Source organism: Cydia splendana, chromosome 26 (assembly GCF_910591565.1).
Source record: "Cydia splendana chromosome 26, ilCydSple1.2, whole genome shotgun sequence".
Lineage (NCBI taxonomy): Eukaryota > Metazoa > Arthropoda > Insecta > Lepidoptera > Tortricidae > Cydia > Cydia splendana.
The window spans coordinates 8,941,792-8,955,847 of NC_085985.1; the positions used below are offsets into that span (position 1 = coordinate 8,941,792).

The 14,056-nt window shown below is 36.0% G+C and overlaps 1 protein-coding gene across 1 annotated transcript in view; it reads left to right on the forward strand.

Moving 5' to 3' along the window:
- Window positions 1–8,658, forward strand: part of LOC134803078 (uncharacterized) — a 31,050-nt gene extending 22,392 nt beyond the window's left edge. Inside the window, exons 10-14 of the mRNA XM_063775785.1 lie at window positions 1,072–1,213; window positions 2,675–2,866; window positions 3,981–4,183; window positions 7,053–7,208; window positions 8,187–8,658. Coding sequence (XP_063631855.1) covers window positions 1,072–1,213; window positions 2,675–2,866; window positions 3,981–4,183; window positions 7,053–7,208; window positions 8,187–8,232 — 739 coding nt within the window. The 3' untranslated portion in view covers window positions 8,233–8,658. The remainder of the gene's footprint in view (window positions 1–1,071; window positions 1,214–2,674; window positions 2,867–3,980; window positions 4,184–7,052; window positions 7,209–8,186) is intronic.
- Window positions 8,659–14,056: the final 5,398 nt, after the last annotated feature.

Below are 14,056 nucleotides of genomic sequence, written 5' to 3' on the forward strand. Positions count from 1 at the left end.
AAATGCGACAGTTTTTAATGAAAATGCTTGATTTTCTGATGAAAATACAAAAATCTCTATACGCATGCCTTTAAGATTTGAGGAGTTTCCTCGATTCCTCATGGATCCCATCATCAGAACTCGAGCTTGACAAAAATGTGGCTTAAAAACTTAACTTGCTTAACAAACATAACGAAGAGGCCAAATCGCCAAACGTGAACTATGCGTCGTTGAAGAGTTCCGTTTTGATCATCATCAGCAGTTCCACTTCATCAAATGTCACGTTTTTTAATGTATATGCTTGATTTGCTGATAAAAACACAAAAATCACTATATGTATGCCTTTAAGATTTGAGGAGTTCCGTCGATTCCTCATGGATCCCATCATCAGAACTGGATTTTGACAAAAACGGGACCAATCTGTATGCATATACATACAATCAAAAAAAGAATTTTCATAATCGGTCCAGTAATGACGGAGATATGGAGTAACAAACATAAAAAAAAAATAAACATACAACCGAATTGATAACCTCCTCCTTTGGGATTTGGAAGTCGGTTAAAAATGAATTCTGTTTATAGGTGAATAGAATTCATTATTAGTTTATATTAGGGTCGCTAATAGTTATTAGCCGGTGGACAGTAGTTGACGATTTACCCTATATCGTTCTTCATCTGTTTCTGAACCCCTTTGAATAGGGATCGAGTATTACTGCAATGTTCTGCCGCCAGAGTGCAGCACTAAATTGTTTAGTTTACCATAGAGTAACTTATACATACTAGGCCTTAAACAGTTTTTTGACAAGTTCTCACTATGACATTGATGCACCAAGGCGGTTTGTTTACAGGTGGTCTACCGCGAAACGCGAAAATCGATATTTCTTTCTCTGCCTCTCTATCGATCGAATAAGCAAGAGAGACAGAAACCGAACTTTCGATTGTCGTGTTTCACGGTAGGCCATGTGATTGACCTAGTGACGCACGATGTGTCATTGATGATGTCAATGAGGTTTGTTTACTGTATGTGCTAATGGTGCCACCTAAACAGCTTTGCCTAATATTCCCTATTCCCTATGGATGCCCATGTTTCAGTGAGGATCTATTCATCATGAACAAGTTATGGAGCACCTTCCACCGGCCTGACCTGGTGGAGGCCGCCTGCCGCGCCTCCCTGGCTGCCACCGGCTTGGAATACTTCGACCTGTATATGATACACAACCCTATGTCATTTAAGGTGCATACACTGGTTCTAGCATAGAGTAATATGTATAAGTAAAGAAAGAGTGGTAAAGTTGGTCAAACCAATAATTGTCAGTCAGTAAGAATTGGTAAGAACCAGGAAAACTGTACTCATCCTTTTCTTTTGGGTGCTAGTACTAGTGTAATACAAAGATTGTATGATTCTCTCTGTCTATGATTGAAATGAGACAGTCCTTTGACAAACTATAACTCCGTACAGGGGTCATCCATTAATTACGTCACACGTTTAGGGGGAGGGAGGGGGTCAAGAAAATGTGACATATTGTGACACGGGGGAGGGGGGAGGCACAAACTTTGTGACGTCACTTTAACTTCATCAGTAACCGAAATTTTTTTTTTAATTATTTTATTCGCTGTACATTTAAATAACAAGTTTTTAAAACGATAATCGTTTTTATTCTTTTAATTTTCTTTCCTAAGCAGTTTTGGGTTATAAAATTACTAATATTTATATCGTCAAAAATATTTTGATAAAAAATATTAATAATACTTAGGTACTTAATTAATTCGATTTGGCGATTTCGTAGAAAAAATGTGACGTCACACTAGGGGGGAGGGGTTTGCCAAATGTGACCAAATGTGACAAGGGGGGGGGGGGAGGGGTCAAAAAACCTAGAAATTCGTGTGACGTAATTAATGGATGACCCCACATCAGTTTTCTTACCAAAACGCCCGTTATTTCGTAGTCGACCTCGACATCTAACGTCAAGTAGTGGAACTATCAGTACCCCTACTTGACACCAGATGTCACAAGTGTATTAGCTACTGACGAAAAATGTACTACTAAAACAATTTACAACTAATTTCATAAGCAGAAGGGGTTGAAAATAGACTTCCAGTTAATCTGGTAATAATATTAGCTGAAAATTGTTGAGCATTAGAGTTTTCTTTCGCCGAGACATCTATTGTCAACTAGTAGAACTGATAAATTCCACTACATGACGCTAGATGTCGAGTGTCGACTACGAAATAACGCGCGTTTTGGTAAGAAAACTGATGTACCTAATATCTAATATGGAGTTACTCTTTCTTTACACAATCTTATCTTAGTACCTAATAGTATTATAAAACGTAAACAACTCAACCATTATGCGATCATAAAGCGATTGTAAAATCCTATTATGAACATAAATTATATGAGTATGAAGCTCCATCCACTTGAGCAGCCAAAATTGCTACTTTACGCGTCTTAGTATTCTTTTGTCTGTCTGAATCTATCCACGAGTTTTCGAGTGGAGCCCGCCCATCGGCAAACGTAGCGTAGGACGCCCTCAGACTAAGGAGCGATGACCTTCCCAAGGCGGCTGGCAAGAGCTGGATCAGAGTTGCCGCAAATCGTGCTCAATGGCGTGCAATAGGAGAGGCCTATGTCCAGCAGTGGACGAGAGTAGGCTGATGATGAGTCTATCCTCATGTTTATCCTGTAAATCCACAGGAAGGCGGCGAACCCCTCCCAAGGATCGCCAACGTACTCCAATACTCCGACTACGATTACCTGGACGCGTGGTTCGCCATGGAGGGCTTGGTGTCCAAGGGGCTAGTGCGCAGCATCGGCGTCAGCAACTTCAACTCTGCGCAACTTGACAGGGTGATGGATAAAGCCAGGATCAAGCCAGTGGTCAACCAGGTAACTAATTAACTATCCTCTCCAGAATTCGCCAGTTGGTCGTATAAGGACTATTAGTTATCTCCACGCGTGGTTCGCCATGGAGGGCTTGGTGTCCAAGGGGCTGGTGCGCAGCATCGCAATCAGCAACTTCAACTCTGCGCAGCTTGACAGGGTGATGGATAAAGCCAGGATCAAGCCGGTCATCAACCAGGTAACTAATTAACTATCCTCTCCAGGAGAATTCACCAGTTGGCCGTATAAGGACTATTAGTTATCTCCACGCGTGGTTCGCTATGAAGGGCTTGGTGTCCAAGGGGCTGGTGTTGACAGGGTGATGGATAAAGCCAGGATCAAGACAGAGGTCAACCAGGTAACTATATTTCCAGGAGCATTCGCCAGTTGGCCGTAGTATAAGGACTATGCTCATCTGAACGGCTAGCGCTAGATGTATGGAGTCGCGCTACTCAATGCTCGCCGATTCAGGATGCGTGGTTCGCCATGGAGAGTTTGGTGTCCAGGGGGATGGTGCGGGCTCTAGAACTCTAACTCGCAACCCCGGTATACCAGCTTGCCTGTCCAACTGTAGCTCAGTTACCTTACAATGTCTGCGACGAATATGTTTTCCTTAACCGATTTAATTTATTGTGATATTTATATTATACTAGCTTTTGCCCGCGACTTCGTCTGAGTGGAATTAGTGACAGCAGCTACAGTAGGTATAGCGCCTGGATAATGCTAATAGCAATCATTCAATTCGCGCATTGGTTACTTCAATTATTAGGCAATTCATTAACTCTTTCAATTCAACCCCCCTTTGCACTCTCTTCAGGGACGATTTCCGATATAAAAACTATCCTATGTCCTTCCCCGGGGCTTAAACTATCTCTATGCCAATTTAAACTAAATCGGTTCAGCAGCTTAAGCGTGAAGAGGTAACAGACCAAGAAAAGTCTGCAGCGATTTTGATAGCCCACGCAGTGCAAGCATTATTTTAATCGTCAAACCTTGAAATAATGACGTATAAATAACACTTGCCCTGCATGGGCTATCAAAATCGCTGCAGACTTTTCTTGGTCTAACTCTAGACAGACAGACACACTTTCGCCTTTATAATATTAAGTATGGATTCTAGGTGGAATGCCACCCGTATCTGAGCCAGCAGCGGCTCTCCGAGTTCTGCGAAGCGCGTGATGTGCGCCTGAGCTGCTTCGGCGTGCTAGGGTCCAAGGGGACCCCGGCGGACGTGAAGGCCTCGCAGGCGGCCGCTATAGATGACCCACTGGTGCAGGTCATGGCTGCTGGCCTGGGGATCAGTCCAGCACAGCTGTTGATAAGGTAAAGGCATAGACTAGGAATCCTCATGTCTAGACGGAGTTTAGAGCAATTATTTCATGAAACCGATGCTGCCAAAAATACGGGGGTGCAGGGGACGAGGTGAGCGTGGTCCCGTGCCGTGATTGGTCTGTTCAAAGATACGGACGTCACACAAAGGCACTTTCGACTCGAAAAGGAGTAAAACTACCGTATTTGTCAGAGGAGGTAGAGCTACTACGCTCAGTCTGGAGGATGTCTTTCTTGTCTGTGGTTAAAGGACGTCCTGTATCGCCCTTTTTTAGATAAAAACTATCGGACGAACAAGGACAATTAACCCTTCTCACTTTTCTCCAAAAGGCTCATTAGATGGCGCTTTACTTTTAATTTTATTGATAGGTATAGGTATCTAGAAAGCGTCTATAAATAATGATTTTTGATGTAGTATTATCGACAATTAATGAATGAATGAATAAAGCTTTATTCATTCCATACAGGTTGAATTTGAACTATAAAAAATATATCAATTTATAACCTTACATGCATTTATATTCGACAATACCTCTGGCAAACTACCTAGTGAAGTTTCGTTGCTCTTATTCTCACATACTATTTTCTAGAAAATTGTACCTTAGGTCAGATGGAGTAAGACAAACACCTTATTTTACTCGGGGCAAGAGTAATGGCTCCTCTACACGATGGGCCAGCGCCCACCACTCCAAGGGACGCAGCCATGCGGTAGAATGAGATAGCAATATCACTTGCTCCCTCTAACGCATAAATGCGTCCCTTGGAGTGACCGGCGCTGGCCCATCGTGTAGAGGAGCCATCACAGTATGAGGATTCCCTACAAGTGTTAGTCTTGACCCACTGTTTGTCTTACCCCATCATAAAATTACATAAAAATATGAATAGATTTTAATAAATAATTATGAATTTGTAATACGCGCAATTATGATTAAGTTATTGTATAATTGATTAATTTCTTTAGTTAAGTATATTTGCTTGTAATAATGTAATGTAAAATAATGTAATGTAATTTAATTGGTATGTGTATACCTAATTTCAAATTTGTATGCCTGTCGGCGAAACATAGCGTTCTCAAATGTGACGTTCCACGGGAAAAGGTACCTTATGAGGGTTTCTAGTTTCGGAGATATGAAATGTTTTGTAAAGAGGTGAAAAAATGCTCAATTTTTTTTTATTGTGTGATCTGAAACCTTAATGCGTAACGTTTGTTTACCTGTTTTTATTTTTGTTATAAGTTAGTTATAAGCCTAGTAATGTCGTCTCAGAGTTTAGTAGAAAAGGTACCTTATGGAAAAAAGATTGAAAATTCCCAAAAAAACTAGTCAATACGGGAAAAGAAGTTTGGTAGAGAACTGTATTAGCATTCTGCAAAACTAATTTGATAATTTCAGTTCTGGTTGGGGCGCCTCGCAAATATTATAACCGTACATAGACCGACATCACAAATCCAAGTAGCCTGCTATTATACCAAAGTTACTCTCGTCAACTCTTTCTTAACTAGAGTAATCTTCATTTGGTTTGGTCGCATGCAGTAAATCAGCCATTGGTTGGTGCTGAAAAATGCCAATACCCGACGCATTACCTTATGGAATATCTGAGGTCATTGAACCTCAATGCCGCTTATCTTCAATAGCAACCGAAATATATTATTGATAAGAAATAGACGATTTATACCATCTTAACCCCAAAATATTATTAGTTTATCCTAACTGTTCCATCATCATCATGCCTCATCATGTAACTTAATCACAAGGTACCTTTTCATTACATACAAATTATTGGTCTTTTTTAAGATTATTATGACGAAGAACTAATTAAATTTGGGGCAGTTTAATGTAAATTAATATTTTCTATTCATAAAAGATAAACTGTAATATGATTGATATTTTGTAGTGATGTATTATTAGATTTATTTCCATAAGGTACCTTTTCGTAAATGTATGGAGCAAATACTGTTATTGTTATGTAAGTTTAAAGTGGCATAAGGGGTTAAATGTAGTATTTAGTTGGGGTTTTAGGATTTATTTCATTTGAATGACAGAATTTCTTTCATATGTGCTCAGAAAAATTTATTGTGTGTCACATTAAAAGTAAAAATATTCAATTTTGTGATTTTATATGAAAAAGTCAGAAAATACATTTTCACCTCTAAATCGGTATTGTTTTTTGCTTAAACTGTCTGTCAGTGTCGTTTTCTAATAGATAAAATTTAAATCTTGAGAGCTCATTGCAATCAATCGTGAAAATTAAATAAAACTTTAATTTCAAGAGATTGGTTAGTATACACATAAATCAGTCGATATCAAAAGTTTCTATTTGCATTACAGAACAAGTCGCAATATTTTTTTAATCTCAGATATATAAGGTATTATTATTTGTAGTCAACTATGTAACTTACTTCAGGAACATAGTTTTTTAGGCGGCTAAACTTAAAACTTCTCTATCGTAAAGTTGCTCATTTCACAACATTATTTTCAAAAAATCATATCTCTGTAACTACGCAACCTAAAAGGTTGATCTTTTGTGTTATCGATAGCTTATTTATTGTAGATTACTGGGGTATGCATAACTCCATACCCGCCATAAGGTACCTTTGACCGTGGGACGTCACAAATGCTTTTTGTACCTATCCAACACTGTTACCTACGTTTACAAATAAATAATTTGTCTTGTCTTGTCTTGTCTTATAAAATTGACAAGTTTGTGTTCTTAACGGTAAAGTAACACAAACACAACATTACTTTAAAATTCGGGTACTAGGAAATTGCTATAAGGGCCGAGCGAAGCGAGGCCGTTTAAGAACACGAGACCTTTAACTCTTAATAATCATATTCCACATTGAGATATAATAACTATGTTTCAGATACCAGATCGACAGCGGGCACGGCGTGGTGGTGAAGGCGTCATCCGGCGCGCACCTGTGGGACACCCTGCAGGCGCTCCGCACGTCGCTGGAGCCCCCGCAGCTTGCCGCCATACACGCGCTCAATAAGAACAAGAGGACATTCACTTTCGCGGGGTAAGTGCGTCCACCAGTCAAATATACTCTGTTTAAAAACAGCCTGTATATTATATAACCTGTATATTGTACAGCCTCTATATTATACATCCTGTATATAAAACAGAGTGTTATTCAACTTTTAATTCCAGGGCGTGGCTCACTCCGCGATTTCGTCGCTTTGCTACAGGTAGCTAAAAGTACATCCGTTCCACACCAATTTTGGTGGCTAGCCATAAGCCGCGCGTGGCGCTGTCGCCACCTAGCGGCCATATCTGAGCTGATCGTAACAGACGCGTTTTGTTAGAGAGTGAGTCTTCTGTACCTAGTACTATTATTTATTCTGTGATATAGGTCATACCAAAAAGAATAGATAGTATAGAGGGGTCCTGTCATTGTCAATTTTGTAGTCACGGTACATTTACTGCCATCTATCGACACACGATTAAAACTTAAAATAAAATTGTAAAATTGTAAAATGTATAAAATAATTAAAATATGTTTACGGATAAATGATTCTTAATTTTTATTGTTCCATACTGACCCATGTTCTTTCACTGATATGTGTTAAAATTGTTAAATACCAAACGGTGTCGTTAACGCCATCTAGCCGAGAATAGGCCAACGGTAATGGCGCCATCTATTCGAGAATGACTTTTCCTTGGCCGTCCGAGGCACGTTTTTTTCTTAGACTTTATTTATCTTATACGGAGTTATATATATCTCTGGTCATACTGAGCGAAAAGCTGCCTTAGGCAGGCGCCTACCGACATCTACCGTATGAGTATTATACTTCTTAAACGGAGTTCCAAGTCATTAGAAATTACCTGTAGCCCTTTAAGGACTAAATAAGGTATAAATGCCTTAATATTTTGTGCAATAAAATTTAAATAAATAATAAAGATGACTAATGTGCATTAGTTTGTATCGAAGATTATTTTTTTAGAAAACTAGTTGTAAGTATTATTTATCTTTATTGATTACCTTTTTTCATTACAGGATGGGAGACACACACAAGAATTATCCTTTCAAGGTTGCTTTTTAATCTATATGGGACTTAGGATGGTATTCCACCTGTCCAATGTGTATTGCCTCTCACATTTTGCTTTAATAAGAGTGAAACGCACTGAGATTGGACAAAGAAATTGGACATTTGGAATACCACCCTTGGCAGGCGTGGCTCACTCCGCGATTTCGTCGCTTTGCAACAGGTAGCTACAAGTACATCCGTTCCACACCAATTTTGGTGGCTAGCCATAAGCCGCGCGTGGCGCTGTCGCCACCTAGCGGCCATATCTGTCCTGATCGTAACAGACGCGTTTTGTTAGAGTGTGAGTCTTCTGTACCTAGTACTATTATTTATTCTGTGCCCTTGGGCCCACTTGCACCATTCCACTAACCCGGGGTTAACCCGTAACCGGTTAAACCTGGAATTGCCATGGTTACCAGTACAATTCGACACTAGGTTAACGGTTTAACCGCTTAACTCCGGGTTAGTGAAATGGTGCAAGTGGGCCTTAGTGTGGAAAAGTACCGCGAATTTTGTACTATTTTTCTTTTATCTTTCGTAACTTGAATATCTTATTGTACATATGAGAAATACATCTTTATTACCTTTATTAGGTACAGTTAGCAGCAGAATTTGCTAAGCGGGCGAGGTGTTCAAAATTAACTTGACACGCTCTTATTCTCTTAACCATAAAGTCGCGTCAAGATCTTTTTGAATACCTCGCCCGTTTAGCAACTTCTGCTGCTGACGGCATGGTCTAAAGGAAAGCTAAGGTGATTAAACTAATGTATTTTTGTTAGCGCTCTTTTTTAATGTGTTTAACCTTTTGAACGCCACAGACGGCAATTGACGTCAACGCAAAATCGTGACATCGACGCCAAAGACGGCATTTGACGTCGATCGTTTTTTGATGAAAATTGACTGAAAAACACCCCACTTTTACGTTGGCATTATTTATTCACAAAACTAAATTTTACCCCCTTGGCGTCAGTGGCACGGCAAATGGATGCACCGTTTGGCGTTCAAAAGGTTAATTATTATTATTTTATGTGTGTTTTAATTAATTACCTTTCAAATATTATATTTTCCTAATATTCTTGATTGTGACTATGTTAGAATAAGTTTCTAAATGTTTTTATATTTTTAATTAATAATTTTAGATTTTGACATTAAATTGATACAATTATGCTCTGGCGGCCTAGTCAAGGTGACGATCGCTTGCGCTTCGCCATAGAATCGCTTTGTGTATCTCTATAGTTCGTTATTTTTAGCATTAGAAAGAACTTGAAAGAAGGTAAGCGATCTTGACATGTCTTTTAATTGAAAAACGCTTTTTAAAAATCAGTAACTATTACTTATGAAAGCAGAAGAATATAAATGATCGTATTAGATTCATAATTGTTACATATTTGCCGTAACTTATTTTTAAAATGTGTTTTTCAATTCAAGATTGTTTACCTTATTTCTAATGCTAAAAAAACGAACTATATCACTCTTCCATATTAGTGTGACTGTGACAGTTGCGTTTCGTTCGCTGAGGAGCGTTAGCGATTGTCATGTTGTCTATGGGGCCTGGTGTATAAAGAGACCTTATTGTCGATGGCGCTTACGGCGCACAGCGTCGCGCGGCATTTAGTATAGTAAATAAAGGTAGTGGACCCCGCAGTAATTCCTCAGCCAGAAAAAACTTTACAGTACGATAAAGTATCAATAAATAAAAAGTATTGTATACATTTCCAAAGAATAATAATAATAGAATTAAAGTAAATACCTAAAGTCTTAAATCGTTAATATCTTTTTACGGAAAAATGCTCCGTTCAAACTTTCTTCAACAGACATATTTATGTAACGTATTGCAACAATATATGAAATATCAAAAAAATATCCCAGCAGAAATACCAGTATTAATAAAATAAAATTTTTTGGCGTGTCTTGGACCGGAAAATTGCTGTCTAATTTTTTCACTGGAATGACATTTTATTGCCGTTTTATACCTACAAAATGAAAATCTAAAAATTTTCCACTCTCAGTTTTTAATAGTTCTATAATACATACATTTCGATACGCATTTTTTTTTGGATTTTTTTACCCACTGCGCCAAGTTATATTCTAAGATCATATAAGAAGAAAAAAATGACAAAGCAATTTTCCGATGAAAATGAGCGTCAAAAAAAGGAAGTATGATAAAAAAATATTCTCATGTTTGACAAAACTTTTAGATTTTTTTCTAGTATCACATACTGATACAAATAACTTATTTTGTAAAATAATTTTGGACTGAGGAATTACTCGGTTCAATATATAATCAGATTTGTGTTTTTACCTAACTTAGGAGTGTTTTTTTTTTGGATATTTATAATGTTAGTCTCGGCTCATACTATACAATAACCAAGCTAAATTTCATCGACTGAGAAATTAATGCATGGGTCTCCATACAACAACGTGCTTCATTTACTACACTAATTGTATTTATATCGGAGCGTCGTTAATCTTTTCGACGCCGTGTCAAACACAAAAGCCTTCGAGCAACACCGGCTTCCGACACATCGGAAGGGAGGGGCCCAAGCGATATCTCACCGTACAAATCTTTCTGCCATTTTTCGCGGGGGGAAAGGTGCACACAGTCGCACTTCTCACACACTTACATACAAAATCCAATCTGTAATGACGACACAAATACATAGAAAATGACACACGTCAAAGACAAATCTTGCAAACCTCGATCTCTTTTTGTGTACGGACGAGTGACAAGTGTCACAACACGCACACTAACACATTTTCGTTGAAGTATGTTATTGTATTCTGAGAGATGAGAAGTCGGATTTGTCGCTCGACCGATCCGCAATTTGTACTGAGCGAGCAAAATCGATAAATCCAACAATTACATGAGACTAAAATATAATAATTGTGTTTGAATGTAATTAAACGTATGATATGTAAAAAAAATATTACATGTGAAATGTAACACTTTCTTTTTGTAAATTTGATGTCCCCGACCTATTTTTATAACAAAAAACCGCGCAAACAGGCATTTTTGTGCAGCAGTGTTCACGCGCGCGTCTGGACTCGGTCTAGTGAAAAATCCAAGTGCAACTAGTTTTATTACCCGCGCTAGATTAGATTGACGCGCTAATCTTGTACCTCGGCAGAGGGGAAATAGTGCGAATGCCGCCTCCCTTCCGTGTTGCTCGAAGACAAAAGCTATCACGCGGACGCCACGTCACCGAAGTGTCAAAACTGAAATTGAACTTTACTCTGTCTGTGACCGATTAATCGGTCTTTGGCGTTGAACCTGCGGTGCGGATATATCGGTCATTGGCGTCCAAAAGGTTAATAATGGCGTAAGCGCCATCGACAGTAAGGTCCCTTGTCATAGTTAACGTCACATATTGACTTTTGTACGTGTTTTGTATAATATTAAGAATAAAATACATTTTGTATAAAACGGTATTTTTATTTAATGAAATGACTTAAAACTCAAACATACTGCTAACTTAAAATAATCCTTATAGTTCTTAGAGCATTTAGTAACTGGAGACGTCATGGCTGTCATTTTCTGTACAAAACAGTCTGCCGATTTTTGCCGCGGAGGGGGCGTCAAATGTATTGCTATTTCTACATGATTTCTACGAAACGTACAAATAGCCATGTCAGTCCATACAAAAGTTTGCACAATTGTTCTAGGTTTTCGGCAGAGGGCTCTTAAAGGCGACTCCAGTTATTAAATGCTCTAAGTTATAGTTACCTATTAAAACATGATCAATAAATCAATTCATAATTATCATTGAAACTAGGCGACAATACAACAATTACTGTATACCAAGGACCGGAAAACCCCTCTTTACGCTTAATCCTATCAATTCGGTAACCCAATCGATTCGGTTACCGTATCATTCGGTAACCCTATCATACTGTTACCTGATTGTAATGGTAACCTTATTGAAACGGTAACCCTAACCTTTAACCGAGTTAATCTCAAAACCCCATCGCGATAGGGTTTTTGTTAAGGGTTTTTAACAGGTTTTCATTCAGTTATGGTAACCTTTATTATCGGTTGCTTACTGGTTTGCTACATTAAAGTAGTTTTAGTGATGTGCCGTCAGAATTAAAAATATACTAAAAAATTTGTTTATTATTTACTTTATTTATATATTTTTTATTTTATTTATTTTATTTATTTTATTTATTTTATTTATTTTATTTATTTTATTTATTTTATTTATTTTATTTATTTTATTTATTTTATTTATTTTATTTATTTTATTTATTTTATTTATTTTATTTATTTTATTTATTTTATTTATTTTATTTATTTTATTTATTTTATTTATTTTATTTATTTTATTTATTTTATTTATTTTATTTATTTTATTTATTTTATTTATTTTATTTATTTTATTTATTTTATTTATTTTATTTATTTTATTTATTTTATTTATTTTATTTATTTTATTTATTTTATTTATTTTATTTATTTTATTTATTTTATTTATTTTATTTATTTTATTTATTTTATTTATTTTATTTATTTTATTTATTTTATTTATTTTATTTATTTTATTTATTTTATTTATTTTATTTATTTTATTTATTTTATTTATTTTATTTATTTTATTTATTTTATTTATTTTATTTATTTTATTTATTTTATTTATTTTATTTATTTTATTTATTTTATTTATTTTATTTATTTTATTTATTTTATTTATTTTATTTATTTTATTTATTTTATTTATTTTATTTATTTTATTTATTTTATTTATTTTATTTATTTTATTTATTTTATTTATTTTATTTATTTTATTTATTTTATTTATTTTATTTATTTTATTTATTTTATTTATTTTATTTATTTTATTTATTTTATTTATTTTATTTATTTTATTTATTTTATTTATTTTATTTATTTTATTTATTTTATTTATTTTATTTATTTTATTTATTTTATTTATTTTATTTATTTTATTTATTTTATTTATTTTATTTATTTTATTTATTTTATTTATTTTATTTATTTTATTTATTTTATTTATTTTATTTATTTTATTTATTTTATTTATTTTATTTATTTTATTTATTTTATTTATTTTATTTATTTTATTTATTTTATTTATTTTATTTATTTTATTTATTAAACTTATTTAATTTATTAAACTTATTTAATTTATTTATTTTAATTATTTTAGTTATAATATAATAATATTAAAAAAAAAAAAAAAAAAAAAAACCGCTGACACTGACGGACGTCCTTTAAAATTTCTTATAGAAATGATTACTAGGAGTCGAGCAAAAGCGGTAACAACAAGCGCACGCCCACCACCCCCGCCCGCCTCGTCCACTTCCTCGTCCACATCGTCGTCAGGCGACGAGTTCGCGACGGCGCCTGACACAGACGGGTCCAGTGACGAGGGCGGCCACCGCTGCCGGTACGCTTGGGGCCTGCGGGACATCCTGCCCCGCCCACGGCTCCCGCTGCCGGTGGTATAGTGCGACGCATGAGATGTTGGAAAGTGTCTTCGTAAACTTAAAGAATCTTGTTTTATATGTAACTGCATAAACGCACGTGGAACAAGTTTAAATGTTTGAATAAATATACAGCTTTTGTTCGCGTGCGTGATGCCGTCACATTCGTTTCGACCTTGCTGCTAATCAGACTAAATTTGTATCAGTGCCTAATCCTCGACAATATACTCTTCATATGGACTCATCATAGTTTCCTTTACGCCAGATTCAACAGGTCATGGGCCTGCGCGTTTTCAATAAAAATCAAAACGGATTTCGAGCGTAAAAAGCGAAAATAGTTAATACGGTCGCCGGCAGTAATGGCGTCCAGTACAAGTTCCTCATCTCCACTCGTGAT